This window comes from Numida meleagris, chromosome 4 (genome assembly GCF_002078875.1).
Source record: "Numida meleagris isolate 19003 breed g44 Domestic line chromosome 4, NumMel1.0, whole genome shotgun sequence".
Classification (NCBI taxonomy): domain Eukaryota; kingdom Metazoa; phylum Chordata; class Aves; order Galliformes; family Numididae; genus Numida; species Numida meleagris.
Window position 1 is genome coordinate 25,310,899 of NC_034412.1, and position 21,671 is coordinate 25,332,569.

The 21,671-nt window shown below is 35.8% G+C and overlaps 1 protein-coding gene across 4 annotated transcripts in view; it reads left to right on the plus strand.

Annotated features, from left to right (window-relative positions):
* GUCY1A3 (guanylate cyclase 1 soluble subunit alpha) overlaps positions 1 to 20,851 on the plus strand; it is a 32,536-nt gene extending 11,685 nt beyond the window's left edge. The window contains exons 2-9 of one of the 4 annotated variants that reach the window (XM_021395239.1): positions 6,334 to 6,743; positions 10,810 to 10,871; positions 12,163 to 12,221; positions 13,237 to 13,946; positions 15,143 to 15,634; positions 16,159 to 16,302; positions 17,930 to 18,084; positions 19,777 to 20,851. In XM_021395239.1, coding sequence (XP_021250914.1) covers positions 6,495 to 6,743; positions 10,810 to 10,871; positions 12,163 to 12,221; positions 13,237 to 13,946; positions 15,143 to 15,634; positions 16,159 to 16,302; positions 17,930 to 18,084; positions 19,777 to 19,978 — 2,073 coding nt within the window. In that variant the 5' untranslated portion in view covers positions 6,334 to 6,494 and the 3' untranslated portion in view covers positions 19,979 to 20,851. Of the gene's footprint in view, positions 1 to 6,333; positions 6,744 to 10,809; positions 10,872 to 12,162; positions 12,222 to 13,236; positions 13,947 to 15,142; positions 15,635 to 16,158; positions 16,303 to 17,929; positions 18,144 to 19,776 lie in introns of all 4 variants that reach the window. The other 3 variants (XM_021395240.1, XM_021395241.1, XM_021395242.1) reach the window with 3 other exon arrangements.

Consider the following 21,671-nt stretch of genomic DNA (forward strand, 5'->3'; position numbering starts at 1 on the left):
AGGGCCCACGTCCCGGGAAAAGGGGAAAGGGGAAAAGGGTAGGGAGATGGCCCTGAGAGCAAAGAACAGCGGCAACAATCTGAGGAGAAACAAACTAATTTACTAAATAAAATATCGGAATGCAAAACAACACACTATAATACAATATAATTACAATTTAAGCTGATAAATCCAATACAGAGAGAGAGAATGTCCCAAAATCAAGGTAGGCCTTACTCTACTACCGACGATAAGACGGCTGGAGAGCGAGGTGCTGCCAAGATGAGAGACGGCGGAAAAAGGGACGAGGTCTCGTGATCTGCAAGTTTTTATACTGCGAGCTTCTATCTTTTCCCTCCGTCTGGAAAATGGTAACAAAGGAGCAAAGTACCGTGGGGACTGTAGTAGTCCTTCTCTTCTGAGAACTAGGTATGTCCACTACATGATGTTATGATGTGGAATACCAATAACCGGAAAATCACAAAACCATGACACCAGTCTAGGCCTCTCCTAGGGCTATGTTTGGATCCAGGGATTTGCTGCAGACCACTGAAGGGAAATGAGTGAATCACAAAATCAGTATCAGAAATTTAGCGATACTTTAAAAATAGGGGTTTAGTGTGTCTCCAAGCCCACTGGTTTCTATGCCAAGGCATAGAGCTTATTGCTCTTCTACAAATGTTAATATTTTAAAGCAGAAGAAATGTATGTCTCAGGATAAAATGAGATACATGAGACGTTTTGATGTTTACTTGTGTATTCCCTGAAACTTATTTTCTGCTGATTACAATGAGAACAAAGGAATAATTCAACATTCTTATTTTCTGCATCTCTTAGCTTTGTAGCTGTCTAGTTTTGCAGCAGATCACAGTCCATGGGACGCGTAGCACTGAGGAAATAAATGATTGCACTTCTCTGTTTCTTAAAGCAGTTCATGAAGAAAAACAGCACAAAGATGAAGAATTTTAACATTATATGGAGAGAAAGTCTTGTAAGCAATGTCTAGATTTTTACTTTGTCCTAAGCTGTTATACAGGACACTGGGATGAGTCACCACTCTGCATTTGGATTTAGTAAAATATTTGGGCTGTTAAATTAACAATTGATTACTATGGCCTGTAGTATTGTATCATAACTGCATTACTACCTTGAACGTAATTTAGTAGTCTTTGCAATTTCCCTAGGCAGTTAAGTATGGGCAGTGATAGTTCCTTCCCATCAAAGGTGTACCATGATTAACAGAATCGTTGTGAGCATACTTCTTTTAGAAATTGCTACATCTGGCGGTCAGGACACTGGAATTAGGCTTGCACAGCACAAAATGGCAATTAGTGCTTTGGAGTGAGAAATAACACTTCCTTAAAGGGCTCTGGTGTACAGACAGATTAGAAATAGGGATAACTTGTCAGAAAGAAGGGCAGACGTTTGCAGGGGAAAAAGCAGAAGATAATGCCTGACAAAGCATATTCCTTTCTGGAGTCAGATTAGAATTTGAGATTGCTGAATCTAGTCATTTCTTGGGTACCACTAACTTATTGTGAAGTCCACTGTTAAAAATCATCACATCTCACCTGATCTATAGAGAGGATAACAATCTTGTCTTCGGTTACGGCCCTTGCTCTTAGCAACTGTGCAGTGAAGGTGCCTAGAATCTTGATGAAAAAAAGGTACTACTTTGTAGTGTAAGTACAGTACAAGTGTGGTAATGATTTAGGTTTCAGTGGTCACCTATCACCCAAGTCTTTGGTTTTGCAATTTTCTTTTTACACTTATATTCTTTACGTAACTTGGTCTTATTAATATTTTCATTAAGTTTGTGTAGTTGCTGCAGATTTTAAAATCCTATCCCTACAATGTACTACACCTAATATGTACATTACATGATATTCTTGGCCAATGACACAGCTGTCCTCAGGTAGGTTAGCAAAAGTATTTACTCTGTTAATGACAGAACTAACTTACTGGAAAGGAATAAATGAAGCGTCCTCAAATTTCAGTGGAAGGTTTAGTCTCTGAGTGCGGAGATGCGGAGAAACATCTCAGTCCTCTTTACAAGGACACATCTCTTCCAAGATGTCCTCCACTTAAGTCAACAGCTGGCCGTAACTGGCATTTTTCTATTTTGTATGACTTACCGCCACTTAGACATTTGTAAACGGATCTGCCCGTCTCCTCCAGTTACTTATATCTTGTGCTTCCCAAAGCAGCAATACCCAGACAAACTAACTTTTTAAAGGTATGTGCGCTCTGAATGTGTTCAAGTTCAGTGGAGCAGCCCAAGTAAGTTAGCTTGCTTATTTGTACAGGATTTAATGAGATACCTTGATTTCTTAAAATATTAACTTACATTTTGATGCAGACTATTATTTTTTCAGAGCATTTTAGAAGGCTCTTTAATATCTTTGGAAATGGACAAATCAAGGCTTTGATTCTTCTGCCACACATGACTCTTTAAGTAGAAAAAGTCAGGTGTGGATATTGCATTTCAGATTTTTAAGACAAAACGATAGGATTTAATTTTATTCCCTGAGATTGTTTGCTGAAAAGAGCTAAATGCGCAATGAGCTATTCCTGATAGGGTGATGGGTTCTAATCTGTCTTGCTAGGAGTTACTTGTGGTTTGCCTGTATGTAAAGAGCCAGACAGATCCTGCCTTGCTCTGTGCAGAGGCCTACTGGCAAGGGGAAAAAGGCAGTGATTTCTAAATCCCACAAGGATTAAAGCTTGGTGAGAACTGCAGGTCTCCATTTTGCATAAAGACAAGACAAATGTTAACAACTACTTCTGTTCAGACAGTGACTTCCAGACCACACTAAGCTCCTTCGAGCACTGCAATTGCTCTTGTGCTGCAGAAGGTTAGATCCAGTCAGTAATATATATTGACTGATGCAAAAAAAACCCCTCAAAATATATTTTTTAAATTATTGTTCAATGTGCAGAAGTTCACCTAACTGTTATGTCTGACTGAAAATAAAAGGGAACACTGTACCATAACATATGCTACTCTCATCAAATGACTCAGCTTATATAAAGAAAAAAGTATTTAATGTTGCTTCTAATTTTTCCTCCCATGTCCTTAAGATTAAATAACAACTTTAGCTACTGTTAGCAAGTGTTATTGCTTAATTCTTATAAATGACTACGTTAATATAAGGCAGTTTTACTGTATGATTTATTCATTGCACTGTATTTCATGCTATTGTCAAGGAACTGTTTTAGCAGAGGAAAATATTCAGAAGCAGCTAGTACAAATAATCACACAGGAAGACATTTTGGCTATAAGACAAGTACAGATGTAAATACACAAGGAAATGTTTGCACAAAGCATTTTGAACACTGTTAAATTATTCTACTGCTATGACTATACTGTGTAAAGTCATCTTAGTTTTTCAGAGTGGCACAGTGCCATGTTGTATTCAGCCAGACACTAAATAAATTTGTTGCTTGGAGTTTGATCTCACCACAGATTATTTAATTTCAATTTTCAGTTTGTTTCCAAAGGTAAATATGACAGCAATTAATATGGAAGGGATGAAGAATTCACATTAAACACTGCTGCTCCCATGGGACAAGCTCTCACAGAGCGTGTTTGGAGAGGAATCAAAACCAGAAACTTTTCCATATTTCTTCAAGTGCTGTATTTTTTTTCTCATGGTCAGAAAATGTTTTTAAACATTGTGAAAAATGGGAGGTCTTGAGTTTATCATTCTTGAAACATATTTGCAAATATTTGATTCAACCTGTGACATGTACCATATCTCATCTTTCTTATACCTTTTAAAAGTCCATCATACTGCTGGAATTTCTTCTTTAAACACAACAGCGGTGATTCACTGTCCTTCTCCTGGCAGACATTTAAAAAACACTGTCCAATTGCAGTTGGAGTGAGGCAAGTTTTTCTGGAGTATAATAGACTTTTCTGAAGTTTAATTAGATTAAGTGCAAGGGACACTTAGGATACCAAATGGAAACTTGACTTTTCAGTTAAGTAAGACTTAGTGTATATATACTTTTTATTTACAATATTTGAATCCTCTGAAGATGTGATGGCACTAGGCTTCCAGTTAGTTTCTTTAAATACATATTTTAGAGGGTCTTGTCATTGCAGGCCAAGTACAGAATCTTGTCTTTGTCACCACTATAAACTTGTCATGCCTGTTAAGTTGATGATGGTTTGGACTGGAGTATATGGCACAAGGAACCATTCCCTTTGTTCCTGGGAAAACAGGACTTCAGGAATATTTACACTAATAATACACTAATTAATACACTATCCTAGCATGCAAGTGACCCCTCAACTAATTCCAAATTACTGGCTTCTAGAATCAGAAAAATAGTTCCACAAGCAAGAGGGGAAAAAAAAAAAAACAAAAAAACCCAACCCAACCAAAAACTACTGATCATTGCTGAAGGTCAGTCACTATCTTTGTTATTAGGTTAGTGCAAATGCACTAAATATTTCTTGGTATCTAATTTAACCATTAACTCTGGCTTACATTCTTCACAGAGAATTTTATTTTTTAATTGCAGCATATATTCACTGTGAGATGCTTTAAATATAACTTTTTTCTAAAATTCTAGGTTTTTTTTTTGTTTCAAAATCTAGTAGTAGATTTATGTTGAAACCTAAGGTCCCGAAACAGCAAAGAGTTTAAGTATATATATATATGGAAGTTCCATCACGGCCATTAATCTTTTTATCCTTTGACAATGTTTCAAATATATATTTGTTACTGCTTTTCTTACAGCATTTCAATACACAGATTCAATAAAAAGTACAATTAAGTACAAAAAAGGTCAATTTTTTTTTGCTTTTCTCTTTTAATAATGTAATATGAGGTTTTATAACTGCTCCTGAAGAAAAATATTTATGTATATGAAATGATGCTTATACTATAATGAAAAATGATGTATGTTCATGTATACATAGAGAACGTGGTTCTTGCTTGGAATTTTTCACTGCCATGTTTGCTACACAAGAGTATGCAGCAGCAAAAAATAAAGTGTTACTGATATTCATATAGTAAAAACAAATTTCAGCATAAGAACTGAAATCAAAAATATAAAATCTTATGTAAACATTCTTTAACCTCTTTTTCTTATCATTGTGTTTACTGATTCTTACAATAATGCTTTCATAGTTTTGATAGATATCCCCTTGAAGCTAGCCTGCCACCATCAGCATTAGAGCATGCTTGAAAAGGGCCTTTTCTGACAGATTTTTTTTCAGCAGGAGGTCCAGCTGAAGGGGCTTCTTCTTGTTGCTCCTTTTATCTGCATCACTTTTGTTGGCTCTGCAGCACTCCCTTGCTGTGCTGTTCATTACAGCTGTTTCAAGAGCAGCAGCTGATAACCTGTATTAGGAAATTAGTTATTTTTTACCTTGGTCCAATGGCCCTTCAATTGTCTCGGAGGGGAATAAGGAATGTGGTACACAGGCTGATTAAAGCCACAGTGCCTCTGAAAGAAAGCCTTTTTGGGCTGTATCTCCAGAGAGAGAAATGTAACACTTCAGCTACTTCAAGAGTTGCTAGAAGCTCTCAAGAATTACCCTGTTAGAGTATTACATGAGGATGAGGGGATCTGATTAAATGAGATACAGTCCATGGAAAATGAATTAAGTCTTAATGAAATAAATATAACAAACAGGGAATAGTTATTAAACTGAAATGTTCAACTTCGGTTTTAATGCATTGTTTGAAAGACGTCACCTGTAAAAGCACAAAATCCCTTGGTGTTTCCAAGCACCTACATCAGTTATGTGGTCTATTTCCCGCCCGCTGACCGTCCCAGACTGTTGGCTAATGTTGACAGTGGTGGCTTTTACAGAAGGCACTAACCCATGATCTTGGATGGTGTGCTGTTCCAGGCGATAGAGTGCTAACTTCAGCCAAATAGTTCTGTGTTCCAAAAAGGATACCTTGGGCATTGGGTAAATTAAGATTTAAGTGTCCATTGCAAATCAGTTTCATTGTGCCATTTCAAGTAGTTTTAATAGCTGCTTATGAAGAATTGAAAAGATTTTCTCATTAGAACTCTGCTCTTTACTCTTTCAGGAACCTCATCCATCATCATGAACAAAGATATGTCAGATAAAGCAGCTCCACTGCCTTAATCACTGGAGCCATGATTCAGCCAAACACTTAGCCATGCACACAACTTTAACTACCTGAAGCATTCAAGTCAGTAGGGATTACATGCTTAAAATACTGCATGAGCAAAGCTTAAGTGCTTTCCTGAGCAAGGCTTTAGGAAAGCCATTATTTTAATGCACATATGGTAAAAACTGCCACTTCATTTTTAAAGGAGAAAATGAAATAATATGTTTGTGGGGTTTTTTTTCTTGTTTTCTAGGGGCACACATTTGTTCCTGAGATGATTTATAGCTACCAATAATCTTCCACTGTGATTGCTTCATCAAATATTCTGGCATCTTCTTCTCTTGTTAGTAAACAGAAGAGTACTATTAAATATCAAGCCAAGTACTCTTAACCTCAATAGAGAGACAGTACAGCATGTTCTGTACAAAACTGAAAGATTTGAAGATCACAGGGGAATGTCCTTTCTCCTTACTGACTCACAGTCATCTTGCTGATGAACATGAGAAGGACTGCCCAGAAAACAGCTCTAGAGCAGCTTTGCCCATCTGCAAAGAAGTCCATGAAAATGACACTCAAGGAAACCTTCCACAAAGGAAAACAAGCAGAAGCAGAGTGTACCTGCACACATTAACTGAAAGCATCTGCAAACTAATATTTCCTGAGGTAAATACTGTGTTTTAATACCAGTGTTTCCTTATATACATTAAAATGCATTGTATGCAAGCCTTTAGATGTAAGCCTTTTGAAAACTGTTTTGACTTCAAAGTTTGTATTCTTATGTAGGTCTGCATAGGTTAAACCCTCATTTCATCCTTTCCAGTTCCTTTCTTATACAGTTCTGCTGCAATCAGTTTTGTCTGCACTTAAACCATCCCTTCCACTGCATTTCCCTATATTTTTGCCCACTGCAATCTTTGCAGTCTTTCACTGCTCATTTTAATTGTTCCTCTTAAGAGCATGCATTTCCAAAGCATTTTTTTTACATAGAGATATAGTTGGAGAAACTCTGCCATGGTAGCTAATTACATGAATTACAAGTTTAGCTCATCAATTCACTTAACTGAATCCATAATATGCATATCATTAATTATCACAAATAAATAAATAAAATCACTGTTTTCACCTGCTATTATACTAACCTCCTGCAATATTACTTTACAGACATTAATGTCTATGTTTAATGCAAAGGAAAATTCTAAAGCATATATTTGAGCATATGATTCAAACAGAGCAAACAGAACTTCTCTCTTATGTGAGCTGTATCGTGGCTATTAGATTTAAATAAGTAAAGACGACAGAACTTTTCATCTAGGTTCCAGTGTTCTCACAGCAGAAACCATGTCTCACTCTTTGCCCTGAACAGGCTGAACAGAGTATCTGTGCAACTGGGAAATGCAATGATCACGTTGAAACACTGAGTTAATATCTGTTAGGTAATTGTCTCTGCTCAATTCTACTGAAAACAGGCACAGCATATGCAAAGTGATTTGCTTTAGTGGAGACAAGTACCATGGCTTGTTTCTGTATAAAGAACTACAGCTTTAAAGAAAGTGCAACTGCATAACATTCGATATGTGGACGTGCCACAAATTTTGTGGAAAACAAGAACAAATAGACTGGTCTATACTGGGACAACATAGTGAATGGCCATCTCTGAATACTCAGTTAATTACAGTTCCATTATTTGTACTAAGAACATTCAGTGTGCCTTACTAATTGTGCTGGAGGTTTTTTTTTTGTTTTTTTTTGTTGTTTTTTTTTTAATAGAATCATAGAATCATAGAACTAGCTAGGTTGGAAAAGACCTACAAGATCATCCAGTCCAACCATCCACCTACCACGAATAAACCCACTAAACCATGTCTCTCAACACTATATCTAAACGTTTCTTGAACACCTCCAGGGACGGTGACTCCACCACCTCCCTGGGCAGCCCATTCCAGTGCCTGACCACTCGTTCAGAAAAGTAGAATTTCCTAATGTCCAGCCTAAATCTCCCCTGGCACAACTTGAGGCCATTCCCCCTCATCCTCTCACTAGTTACAAGAGAGAAGAAGCTGCTGATTCTGCTGTACTTACACAGGGAAAATTCATCTCTTTAATCTTTATACATGTAAAGCGAAGGAATTCCAACTCAAAAATGAACCGGCAAAGCAACCTTTCTGTGTTGTCATGATTGGTGCTTTAAGATTGGCTGTACTCTTGTATTTCATCCGATTTTATTTTCAATATCTATTTGTTGGTGGGATATTTAGTGAAATAACTAGTATTATTCTTCTTAAAAAATGATATAAGTGTATGCAGCTGCCTGCTACGTAAACACAATAGGCTAGACCCTCAGCTGGGACAAAAGGCTGGTGAAGTCAAGGATATTGTGACCATATATTCCCAGAGCTAGTGAAGCTCAAGGTTATTGTCACATATATTAACAGTTATCGAAGTTTTATGCATTGGAACTTTGTCCAAATATAGCAGTCTGTTCTCTTGCTGTCTGCTTTGAGGGTCTCTAGACATAAACATCTTCCCAATCATTCATCATAGAAGGGTTTTGTTTGTTTAAAAACTTTTCTCATTGCTTTGATACTTCAAAGTGCCTTAATTCCCATCAGCGACTAACCTCATTTTCTTTCCCATTCAAAATGTGTGGCCAAATCATGATTCACAAACTCCTTGTGACATTAGTAAATTGTGCATGGAAATCCATGGTATAATGTAACCAAGATAAACTTTTGATCAAATTGGTCCTCACATCATTTCGACTACTTATGAGCTTAATTACCTCACTTTCAAATACAAAAAGCGGTGGACATTATTAGAATATGTAATACATGTGTATGTTAATGTTGTTTGAGGAATGTGTAATTAGACTTTGACATAATGCTTCTGTATTGTGGCAGATAAAGTCCCCCTAAGTAACTAAGTTAAGAAATTTGTTGGAAGTCATGGTTAAGATATTAAGTCTAAACATGTAGATTCTAGCTCTAGTTAGAATTAACGTCCCCCAGTATTATGGTTGGATTTGGTGATCTTGAAGGTTTTTTTCCAGTTTAGATGATTCTATGATTCTTGCATGTGATTGTTTTATTTGCTTCTTTCAGTGTTTGTGGAACAAAAGAGAATATTGCTTGGAGATACATATTGAATTGGATGGTCTTCCACTTACTGTTCCAGTTTGTAAACAGATGTGATTTATACTGTATTTATATATGTGATAGAACAGTTCTATATAGATTTTTACTTGGAAACAGTCTCCAGAAGATAGTGCATTTCTTTTATGTGATATTTTCTTCTAACATAAACTTTCCTTTTGAAAATGGTTAAAGTAAAAGGTGCAGTGGAAAAATTAATTTCCCTGGGGAATGAGAACCATAAAAAAACCAGACCAAAGGAAACATCACAGACAAATTCTAACATGGCAATACAATACTATCCTGTGACCTTGTCTTTACAGAAGTTTGGGTTTCAAATGATCAGAAAGTACAAACAGAAAAAAGACAATTATTCAGATTGAAATGCACATTTTGAAAGCGTTGTATCAATCAGGAACTAGAGAAAGGATATGGAAGGCGGGGATTGATTTAAAAAGAGGTAAATCTTCAAAATATTCTCAAGAATCTTTATGATGGGATCCTTTTACAAAGATTATGTGACTAGATTTTCAGAGTATATTTGGATTTGTAGAATACATAGTCAAAATTTTTTTCTACATATGTAAGTGATTCTAGCATTGTCTCGAAGTATTATAGTCCTAAAAATAGAAAAGGAGGTAGTCTAAAACAAAGAATGTTATATTGATTTGGAGTAGCTGCTTTTGAAGCTGTGCTACCTTTCACAGTTTCAACCCTGACACTTTTGAAGATAGCCTGGAAAAAAAAGTAGTATTTCAAGAAAAGTTTGTCGTTAGAGGAGCCACTTTTTAATATGGTTTACTGGGGGTATAATGATGAACATTGGTGATTTGTTTTTCTTTTTTTTATGTTTTTCTCTTTTCGTTGTTTTAATTATTTTGTTTTGTTGGGCAAGGGGTGTTGTATTTTTTTGTGAGAATATATTTTTCTTATTTACCAAAGTAGTTCTGAATTAAGGGGTTATTCTTTTTTGAGGGTAATGAGTTATGCTAGAAAGTCAAGTTAGTTTTTTTTCTGCAGTATTATCTTTATTGTACTCTGACAGCTTGGAGGTAAAGCACATCACTTTTTAGAATGCCTAACCACATGTACACATCAGCTAAGGGGCCTTAATTATAGGTTATAGTGGTACTAGAGTAGTGTGTAGTGGTACTTGGATGGTAGGAGGAAGTCCTTGGATGTCAGGGGGAAATTCTTCATAGAGAGAGCGGTGAGGTGCTGGCACAGGCTGCCCAGAGAGGCTGTGGATGCTCCGTCCCTGGAGGTGTTCAAGACCAGGTTGGATGGGGCCCTGGGCTATCTGGTCTAGTAGTAGATCTGGAGGTTGGCGGTCCTGCCTGTGGCAGGGGGGTTGGAACTTGATGCTCCTCAGGGTCCCTTCCAACCCAAGCCATTCTATGATTCTATGATTCTGTGGTGCTGAAGGCATCAACATGAACTAAACCCGAAACACAGAAAAGACAAACTCTTTCTAACAGCTATGCCATCTTGAAAAAAGATGGTGGTCCCAAGGACAGCAAAGTAATTCTTCTCTGTATAAAATGTTATTTTTAAATTTTCAGCAATTATATTTAATCAATGTAGTTTTCTTTCTTCCCCAGTTTGAAAGACTAAATCTTGCACTTCAGAGAACGTTAGCAAAATACAGTATAAAAGAAACCAGGTATGTATATGTAATAGACTTGCAACTAAACCATGCAGCAAAAATTTTTTGCAGAGTTCATAATGACTGGGGTGGTGACTTGGAATCAAATCTTCTGGAATCTGTGTTCTGTTACCTTGTTAAATTGGTGTGTGACGTTTCATGCAATCAAAGTTGGCTTAATGGACATATTTATCGATTTGTGCTGGGAAACATTGCTTAAAATAAGCAGATGTTCTGGTGTAACTCAAGGACTGCTCAGACATAGACGGAAAGGTGGATTTGCTTGCCTTGTTTTGCAATTGTATGGCCTTCTAATAATAAATAAAGCACCGGTATTTCTAAGAATCTGGGAAAAGAATTTTAAATGCAAATGATTATACAAAAAAATTTGGCTTCTGGTATGTGAATGCTTACATTCTTGATAGCCAGTCAGACGTGTATTATAATTGCTGACTGGAATGCTTTCTCTATCTTTATTATGTATTGGAATATGGAGAATTAGTTTGAAGCAAAAAAAATAGTACGCTATTCTGAACAATGTACTCAGACAAATCTAAAATAAATCTAAACATCTGTATTGATTTTGCATGTATATATATTTAAGTTATTTCAAGTAAGGAAATTCAGAAAATATGTATCAAAGGCAGACAGCTTATATGAACGTTGATCTAAGCTACATCTCCTCATCATTTTGTGTCTGACATTCATTTTGATATTTATCAACCTCATAGAACTCACAGGGCTGCCGCTCTGTAACACAGAAATCAGCATTATACCAATGAACAAGTAATTTTGAAGTAAATCGAGTTGATATTGTTATTTCCTATCAAAAAGAAATACTTCCTTACCTCACTTTAATTTAATGTAATTCCAAGGAATGCTTGAATGAATATTCCAGTTATACTATATGTTTATATATATTATATATATTATGTTATATGTTACATATATATAATTTGTGAATATGGAATATGTTTACAGCTACAAGTAGCAAAATACAAGTGAAACAAAAAATAGGGTTGTTGCAATGTAAGAGGCTCTAATCAATGACAGTCTGCTACATTTGGCCTCACTCCATAATCTGAGTTCAGACAATTAAAACTTAAATTTATCACAAATGCACAGGATATGCTAAGATCCTACTAAGGCCCATTTTGAATGAAAAAAAAAAAAACACCTGCCTATTTGATTGGCAAAACTTAATCTTTACAGAGTAAATACAGAGTGGGTAACTTCTATTGTATATGACTTCTATCCTGTTTGTCCTGATTTTTCAGGGGTTTTATTTGTATTTTTATGATCTTTGCAGGAAAACTGGGGATAGCGAAGATTTTGAAAAAATTATCAGTGATCACGCTAATGCAGCAGGTAATGTATGCTTGTTTAATAACATGCATATTACATGTATGCAATAATATATGCATATATAAGTTGGTCTTGTTACTCATAAATAATTTCCTCCTCATAATGGCTGCAGTAATGCTGACATCACACAGCCTAAGCTGTTTCTGGGTGACTAAATGTCAAAATTTGAGTTAAAACATTTCTCAAGTCTGAGCTGACCCCTAACATGCAACATCTAGAGAGAGTTGTAACATGGTTTTAGTACTCTGTTACAGTGTTATACTGGTGAGAAAATGTTTGATCCTTTACATTCTCTGGAGGATTCTAGTCTGTGGGATGAGAACTGCATTGATTTGCAATATGGAAACTGGCTACATCTATAGTAGCCAGTACTTATGAAACCATTAAGTTAACATTTCCAGGGAGTGAAACATGGTCCTCTGTAACCTTAAACAGTAAAGCTAGTCATGTGGCAGATAACACTTTTCAAAATGATTCCTAGTAACAACTGGGGAGCTGGGATGTTCCCAGCACTCAGTCTGTATGCAGCTATCCTTTTAAAATGAATTTGCTGTGAAGATGTGATCTGTTCTGTGCTGAGTGGCCTCAGAGCCTGGAATATTGCTAGAGGCATTTAAATTATTGGATCTGGCATAGTACATATACCTGCATAGACATCATTTTATTCTTACTTTTATATTATTTTTAATCCTTTTTTTATTTCTTTATATCAAGCTAAGGCAATTGGGTTAAGTCACGTACCAAAATGTGTATTCATTCTGTCTTCATCCCTACCACAGAACAATGAGCCTTGGGTCGTTCCAAACTACAACCTATTGCCTCCATGTTTTTCAGACACCAGATAGTACAATCTTAGTTGTTCACAGCAGGTCTCCTAAGTTAAAAGGCTCTCAGTTGTCTGTGCTGGATCAGTGAAGGATATTGCTGATTTCATTAGGTTTAGGATGAAAAAAATTAGAGATTAGCCCGAGATTCAGCATGATGAGTATAGTTCTGATTTAAATGTGGTTCTGCGTAGGTGTTCCTGTGGAGTCTCTACGGGAATCTCTTGGTGAAGAGCTATTCAAAATATGCTATGAAGAGGATGAACACATACTGGGGGTTATTGGAGGAACCCTTAAGGACTTCTTGAACAGTTTCACTACTCTGCTGAAGCAAAGTAGCCACAGTCAGGAAGCAGGAAAAAAGGACAGACTTGAAGAAGTTTCCATATTATGCCTGGAGAAAGATCAGGACTTCTTAAATGTGTATTATTTCTTTCCCAGGAAAATCACAAGTCTGATTCTATCTGGCATTATTAAAGCAGCAGCTCATATTTTGTATGAAACTGAGGTGGAAGTCATGCTCATGTCTCCTTGTTTCCATAATGACTGCACTGAGTTTGTTAATCAGCCGTATTTGCTGTACTCTATACAAGTCAAAAGTGCAAAGCCTTCTTTATCTCCATGTAAACCGCAGTCTTCACTTGTGATTCCTTCCTCTGTGTTCTGTAAGATTTTCCCATTTCATTTTATGTTTGACAAGGATATGTCTATTCTACAAGTTGGAAATGGGATAAGAAGACTTTTGACCAGAAGAGAATTTCAAGCTAAGGCTAATTTTGAAGAATATTTTGAAATTCTTACTCCTAAAATAAGCTGCACTTTTAGTGGAATAATGACAATGTTAAATATGCAGTTTACAGTACGAGTGAGAAGATGGGATAATACTGATATGAAATCATCTATGGTAAGAGTAATTTTATAACCTTTACTTCAGTGAGGAATTTGTTTTCTTCTTTGGGGACATGCAAGATCGATAGAGTTACAATAGTCATAAAAGAAAATAATGGTGTATTTTGCATTGTTTGTCTTTCAACCTCTAATACTACTAAATATTGATGATCTATTATGAGGACACTGTAAGGTAATTCAGATTTTGAAACCAACATTCAGTGCAAATTCTCCTCTTGAACTTTTGCACAAATAAAGTTTTACTGTTAACTTGATTTTATTTTTAAGAAGAGTCATTGGAAATATGGAGATAAACTAATAAATTGAGATGAAGCCAGTGGCATGCCATGCTGCTGAGAGTAAGAGCATCACCAGCACAGAGAATGGGGCAGTGAGAGTTTTACCAAAGTGCCCTTGGATTAGGTGGAAACAGCAGCTTTTGAATTTGGGGAAGGGAGTGCAAATTTCTTGTACTAATTCAGTCCTTGTTTTCTTTTGTACTTCGCATATTTTATATTCATATATCTTAACTAGTGCAATTGCTACCACAAAAAAAAAAAAACAAACAAAAAAAAAAACAACCTTTTCCCCCCCCCCAAAAAAGGGTGATTCAAAGCAACATTAAGGAGACCTCTGCCGCACATTGCATATTGCACAAGCGACTAGGGAAAGGACATAAAAACAGCACTTCACACAAAGTATATTCATATTTTAGATCATTAAAATTGGCTATTTCTGGTATTTATGCCTTTCAGTTTTAAATTTCAGTGAGTACTGAACAGTCTTTAATAAAACTGAAGGACATTTTCTCACTTAATCTTACAGAGAAAGTTGTGCATGAACCAAACAGTATAGTTCTTAGCAGAAATCTATTGGCCGCTCTAATCAATAGCAGTTTATGAGTAGATAAAAATGCACAAAATTGTTCTTTTGATTTTTCTTTGATTACTAAGATAAAATTGATACTTACCAGTACCTCAGTTAGCGATTTGTCCTTAAGCTGTTTTACCTTTTGCATCAGATGTCTCTAGTAAAATAAACTGAACTTATGTTTAGGTCTATGATTTAGTATTCCATGTTTTATCTTTAGCAACTAAAAGAAAATGTGAGGACTGTGGGTCAGTTCAATTCTCCTGTGGTTCAGCAAAATTTGTTTCTTATTTATAAATACTTGCCTTGCATAATGTGCATGAACTCTTGTTTCTTTAACTGTTTCAGGTAATGGATCTTAAAGGCCAAATGATCTATATTCTTGAATCCAGTGCCATCCTATTCTTGGGATCTCCGTGTGTGGATAGGCTAGAAGATTTTACAGGACGTGGATTATACCTTTCAGATATTCCTATTCACAATGCACTGAGAGATGTTGTTCTGATTGGAGAGCAGGCCAGAGCTCAGGATGGACTGAAGAAGAGGTTAGGAAAGCTGAAAGCAACCCTTGAACAGGCCCATCAAGCACTTGAAGAGGAAAAGAAGAAGACTGTAGATCTTCTGTTTTCTATTTTCCCTGGAGAAGTTGCTCAGCAGCTGTGGCAGGGACAAGTAGTGCAAGCCAAGAAGTTTACTAATGTCACAATGCTTTTCTCTGACATTGTTGGATTCACTGCCATCTGTTCCCAGTGCTCACCTATGCAGGTTATAACCATGCTTAATGAGCTTTACACTCGCTTTGATTACCAGTGTGGAGAGTTAGATGTCTACAAGGTACAACATTTTTTGCTTGTACATGGGGCTGCGGGGCAGGAAAGGAAATAAAGACAAAATGGGACAGAGGATAATAGAAGTCCAAAAAGTACTTTGCTTTAAGCCTTCAGTATAAGAAATAAGTATTAAGATCAGTCATAAAACAAACAAAAAAATATATGAACAGAAAGAGCAACACATGCATGCAGCCAAGCGAGAAACCCATCAAAACCTAACAGGTCATTTCCAAAATGGATTTCATTTGCAGTTCAATGAATCTGGGGTAAATAAGTGTGTTTGATGTAGCTATAGGTGTCTGACATCAGAACAGCAAGGAGAAGTATTCTAGTGTCATGCCCAGCAATAAATACAAGTTGTGCATTTTTGCCTTTTAAATGGTACCACAGGGTTTATCCAAGACTTAAATAATATAGCAGGACAAGTAGGACTCACTCAATGTGCAGGTACAGTTCTTACTGAAGCCACAGACTGTTCATTTATTTGTCAAGTATTGTAATATTAAGGAACAAATATACCTGTTTTAGGTTGAGACTATTGGAGATGCTTACTGTGTCGCTGGAGGTTTACACAAAGAAAGTGAAACCCATGCTGTCCAAATAGCATTGATGGCCCTGAAGATGATGGAGCTGTCAGATGAAGTGGTGTCTCCCCATGGGGAGCCGATCAAGGTCATATATCTTACTGTATTTTATGTGGTAAAAAGGGAAATTGTTGATTGTCTAGTTGGTTTGGGGGTTTTTGTCCCAAGGAAATTTTGCATTAACTCAGACAAGTTGGGGAATCAAGCGTGTATGGCTGGAGGGGCTGACAATTTTATTTCTATGAATGAGAGTTTTGTGGAGAAGTGAAGATGAAACAGATGTCTCAAAATCAACCCAAATGCTGCTAAATCAATAGGTACATGCTGATATGCTGCTGTTTTTGTCTCCTTAGCAATCAATTTTGCTATTTTCTAATTAGGTGACTAATTCTCTTTCAAAATAAGAATGTAGGACTACGTCAAAGTATTCTGAGGCAACAGTTATTAACATGAATCATCAAAGACATGCTCTAATTGCAGTAATCCACCCGTCTTTAAATGATTCTGTTGCTGGTCACCATAAGAATGGTGCTAATGCTGGCAAGGCCACTGTTAGATTCAGTGGTAGTTACATTTATGTCCTCCTTTCAGAGGAGACATAAGCATGTACTGGACTTTCCACGTAGGTTTACATCTCACCAGAAAGAAAGAAGAAAGATCTGTGTGCATGGCAAATTAAGTGGGCCTTCTACAAAGTTCAGTTGTCCTTGAATGTGGTCTTATTATTTGTAATACAGGTGTCTTGACTAATTATGACTTTCATTTGTTTATTTTTTAATATTTGCCAGATCATTTGCTGCTTTAGAAAACTAAAGGCTTCTTTGATTGTGGTTTAAGGAGTATATATGTTAAGACCAAGAAAATGTTTATTATGAGGATTACAGGCTCCACATTTATCATAGAGAACAGCAGTATTAAAAATGGTGTAAATAAATACCACTATATTTGTATTTCACAATATCAAATTAAATTATGCCTAAAAATATGGAAACTTATTTATGACAATATTATATCATGTTTATAATTTCCCTGCAAAAGCTACTTATGTTATTTTCAATGAGGAATGTTATTATTTTCCAAAAGTAATTTTAAAATAAGAAGAAAAAAATAAACAACTTCTAGAAGCTTCTTAGAGAAAAAGTGAATCTATTTTTAATGAAAGTCTTCATCTGTTGTAATGAAATGCTTCGTGAAAGCATTGACTGTTTGGCAAAGCAAGAAGTGCATTACAGTCTACTGCCATTTCAAATATAAGTTGTCAAAGAAGAAGGCATGACTGCAAACTGCTATTTTAAATCAGACTCCTATATCAAGGTATATATTTATATGCTGACTTTAACAGCAAAGCAATTGCAATTACAATTTAGAAACTTTTGTCAGTCTAACATTGTGCCATGAAGTTCCTCCTAGGAAAACATTCAAATGCCATAGTAACTTCTGATGGTGTTTCTAGATCAATTTCCTGCCAGAAAGACCAACTTTATCATAGTCATGTCAGATTAAGGGTGATTTACTATGCAAAGCAAGGTATATTTGGGCTACTTTCCACTCCACAAACAGTAATGACCAGAATACAGACCCATTAAAGAGACTGTACTAACTCAATTTATATTAGCAGCTCATAATTTTATTTTTTAATAAAGGAAGAATTTATAAAACTGTAACCATTGCATTTATTTTACCTAATTATTAAATTTTCTGCCTTTTATTTAAAGATGCGTATTGGCCTTCATTCTGGATCTGTCTTTGCTGGAGTTGTTGGAGTTAAAATGCCTCGTTATTGTCTCTTTGGAAATAATGTAACCCTTGCCAACAAGTTTGAATCTTGCAGTGTACCTCGAAAAATAAATGTCAGCCCAACAACTTACAGGTACAGCGCTTTACAGTGTACATCAGTAAAATTTCCACCTGAAGTAGTTAATGTAAAAGGTATTCATTATCCTATTGTTATTTTTTTCCCTCTGTTTTCCTTTTTCTCTTTTTATCTGACTGCTCATGATTGCACAATGGTCATTTTTATTTAGAATGCAACCAGCGGCAGCAACGAAGTGAAATGGAACAGTTGATATTTATTTTTCAGATGTTATGATTAAAATAAATGGAGGACTTCAGGCAATTTTGCTTCTTGCCCTGAAGCTATATACCTCTTGCCTTTTTGTGCCTCTCATAGAGTTGGTTTATCTTTGAGGTAGGTGGCTTTCAGTGTAAACTGGATGCCAGACTTATGCAGATGCCCTTGAAAATAACAACCTAATCAAACAATTGTTAAGCATCACTTTGCACATCCCCATTCTCTTTTGATTGGGAAGGTGAACGAATCAGTTGCAGTGAATCAACTGTGACAGTGTTTAGTTTATGCATGTCTTGATTCCAGCTCAGTTTGAAACTCTTATTATGCAACCTAGGCTTTACTGTATATTATTCACTCAGATCATTTTTAGTAAAGGGTATTTAGTTTCATGCAGATAGTTAGCAGGCTCTCCCATGGGAAATATAGCATCTTTCCTTTGTCCTCTCAGCCTAATACTCCCTTTGTATTATCTCTGTAGTTGTACTTTGTAATTGTCTTGCAAATATGTTAATGGCCAAGTTATAGAATCTTTTATGTTCCAGGAAAAATTTTAAAAACCTTTTTAAAATTTGGTGGTAACAACAGTCTGAGCTCCAGGTAAATAACTGAATTTTATGTGACGAAACTGATACAGATTATCGTTTCTTCCAGAGTGGCCAAAATTTTTAAATATGAACTGCAGAGAGTGAATTCACTAGTAGGAAGTGATACTGCTGGATTAGTAAAATAACCAGGAATATGGGTATACATTATTTTTTCATTTAAGGAAGATTTGAGAGATGGCAATACCATTTTTTGGGGTGTGGAAAGAGGAGCAGTCTAAATAATCTACTACATTCAGAACTGTAGCCTGGCCAGCTGGCTGTTCTGAATGTGAATGATATGAGAATGTTCTTTGTGTTTACTGTTTTTACATGGATTTATACACAGACGTAAACACAGTATGGCATCTTGCACAGCTCCTATCTATAGCAATATTTGTTTGGAACCTTAGGTACCAGTCATCAATATTTATCCCTAAAGAACAGCAATCTGTGTTTCAGATATTGAAGACCACTAGGTTTTGTGGGAAAATTCTTAGAATTGGTGAAAGGGTCCAAATAGCTTAGTTAATAATCTTGTCCATATTTCACTAGTTGTAACATTAATTGTGGTGCATATTTCATGTGCTAATTTGGATTAGCTCTCATTTTTGAACTAGCTAAATCAGTTTTGCAAGTGTTTACAACAAATACAGCACCTATATTCAGTGCTCTGACAAGACAAAAAAAGAGAGGTAATATTCCTGTTTGCACTAGTGCCTGACTTAATGAGTCATCAAGATTAGCAAACAAATAGCTTCTTTAAACTTTTCAGTAAAAACCATAAATATTACAGTAAATTCTGACCTGTTTTATAAAGAATACATGAAGAATTATTAAATGTATTTGTATGTAGTAACAGTTAGTGATTGATTCCTTTTTGACCAAGACGATTCATTTTTTGTTATAGATTATTAAAGGAATATCCAGGTTTTGTGTTCACACCACGCTCAAGAGAAGAACTTCCTCCAAATTTTCCCAGTGATATCCCTGGAATTTGCTATTTTCTGGATGCTTATATTCAAGGAACAAGCTCACAGACTTGGTTTCAAAAGAAAGATTTGGGAGATGGCAATGCCAATGTTTTGGGTGAGGAAACAGGAGTAGACTAAATAATCTACTACATTCACAAGCATATAGAAAAAATGTATAAATATTCTGGTTTTCTTGTATAAATTGAAAATTTTTAAAAATATATGAAACATGAAAGCACTTTAGATTGAGAACACATGAAAGCCAGTATTAAAATTTCAGGAAGTATGTAACTGACTCCTTTAAGTTTTTCCTTCGTATAAGGAATGTAGTCACTAAAATAATATTGCAACTTCACTGTTTAAAATGCTACTAAAAAGTACATGTTCCCTGTGGTAATCTGTGAGTGCTACACAACAACCCTCTCAGTTCTCTCTGCGCTGAGAATTCTAGGTGTATTGTATATGCAGCGTGTCAGGAAATGTAATGTGCAAGTGATGCAGCCACATGCAGTGTTGTGAGCCGGTGCTTATTAATGACAATTAAAAATTTATTTTATTAGTGATTCCATAACAAAAATTATCCATAAAAATAGCATCATTGCTATCACATACTCCTTCCAGAGCATCCTTTGGGCCCCATCCTTAGTGCTGCTGAACATCTTCTAACACTTGCTGACATCAATGTGTTGAGTGTGCTCAGCATCTTCTGGATCAGGCTGTTAATTGTATCTAATACATGTATACATAGCGGAGTTTTCTGCTTACTGTTTCCTGAACTTTTTTTTGTGTATAAAATGAAAATAGATTCTGTATAATCACTGTATAATCACATACTAAAGTGTCTGTAATCATCAAACAGTATTTTAGTTCTTGGAGTTTTTAAAATACTTTATAAAAAATATCAACTTGCTATTATGTATTAGAGCAATAAATGTTTTTGTTGTTGTTGTCATTTAAATTTGAAATGTTTTAAAAAGAGTGTAATAAAATGTGCTTCGGAGTGTTCACTTAGTTAAGAAATTCCAGTCAGACTGTGTAACATGGAACAAAAGTACACTGGTTTAAAGCCATGATCTTTATTCAAGGACAGCAATGTGTATATGACGTGCTATGTGAAACACATAAGCCACACTCACTTTAAAGATGTAAGGAGGACCTACAGGTGAACAGAAGTGCTTTAAAATACGTGAACACAAAGATGTTAGTATTCCTACAGTGCAGGCCTTTTTATAGTGAATGTTGGAACAGAAATGAAGAACTCTAAAGGGTCTGCCTCTGGAAAAGGGCAGAATACAGTTACTGAGTCCTGAGCTTAGGATTCTGCCTCTGTAACTAGCAGATTCATCTGCACAGAAATGTCTCTGTCTGTACAGTTTGGTCCCAGCTGCAGGCTGGAGAGATGCATTGTTTACATACACAAATATTCCCAATAGTATCAAATAATACATGTTATTATTGTGACCTCTTATATTCTTGGGTTTTGGCATATCAAACCATGAAGGACGTTTTTCAAGGTACCTCTCACTGAATCAGATTTTGCTTTCTGAATATTTATAGGGAACAATTCAATTAGACTACTCATTTTCTGAGTTTGAGTGCTTCATTCTAAACATATTGTTCTAATCTCACTGCTCTGCAGTAGAAACTTGTACAGAGCATATCCTATTAGAAACCTGAGAAGCTATAAGGGTATAAGTGTTACGAACATTTTAAAAGCATATTTTAATTCATATTTCCTGCAAACATCATTTGAACAAAACTTGAAACATTCCATCCTGCTGTTCCTTGAGATGTCCTACATCCATCCAAGATGTGTAGAAATAACTCACAC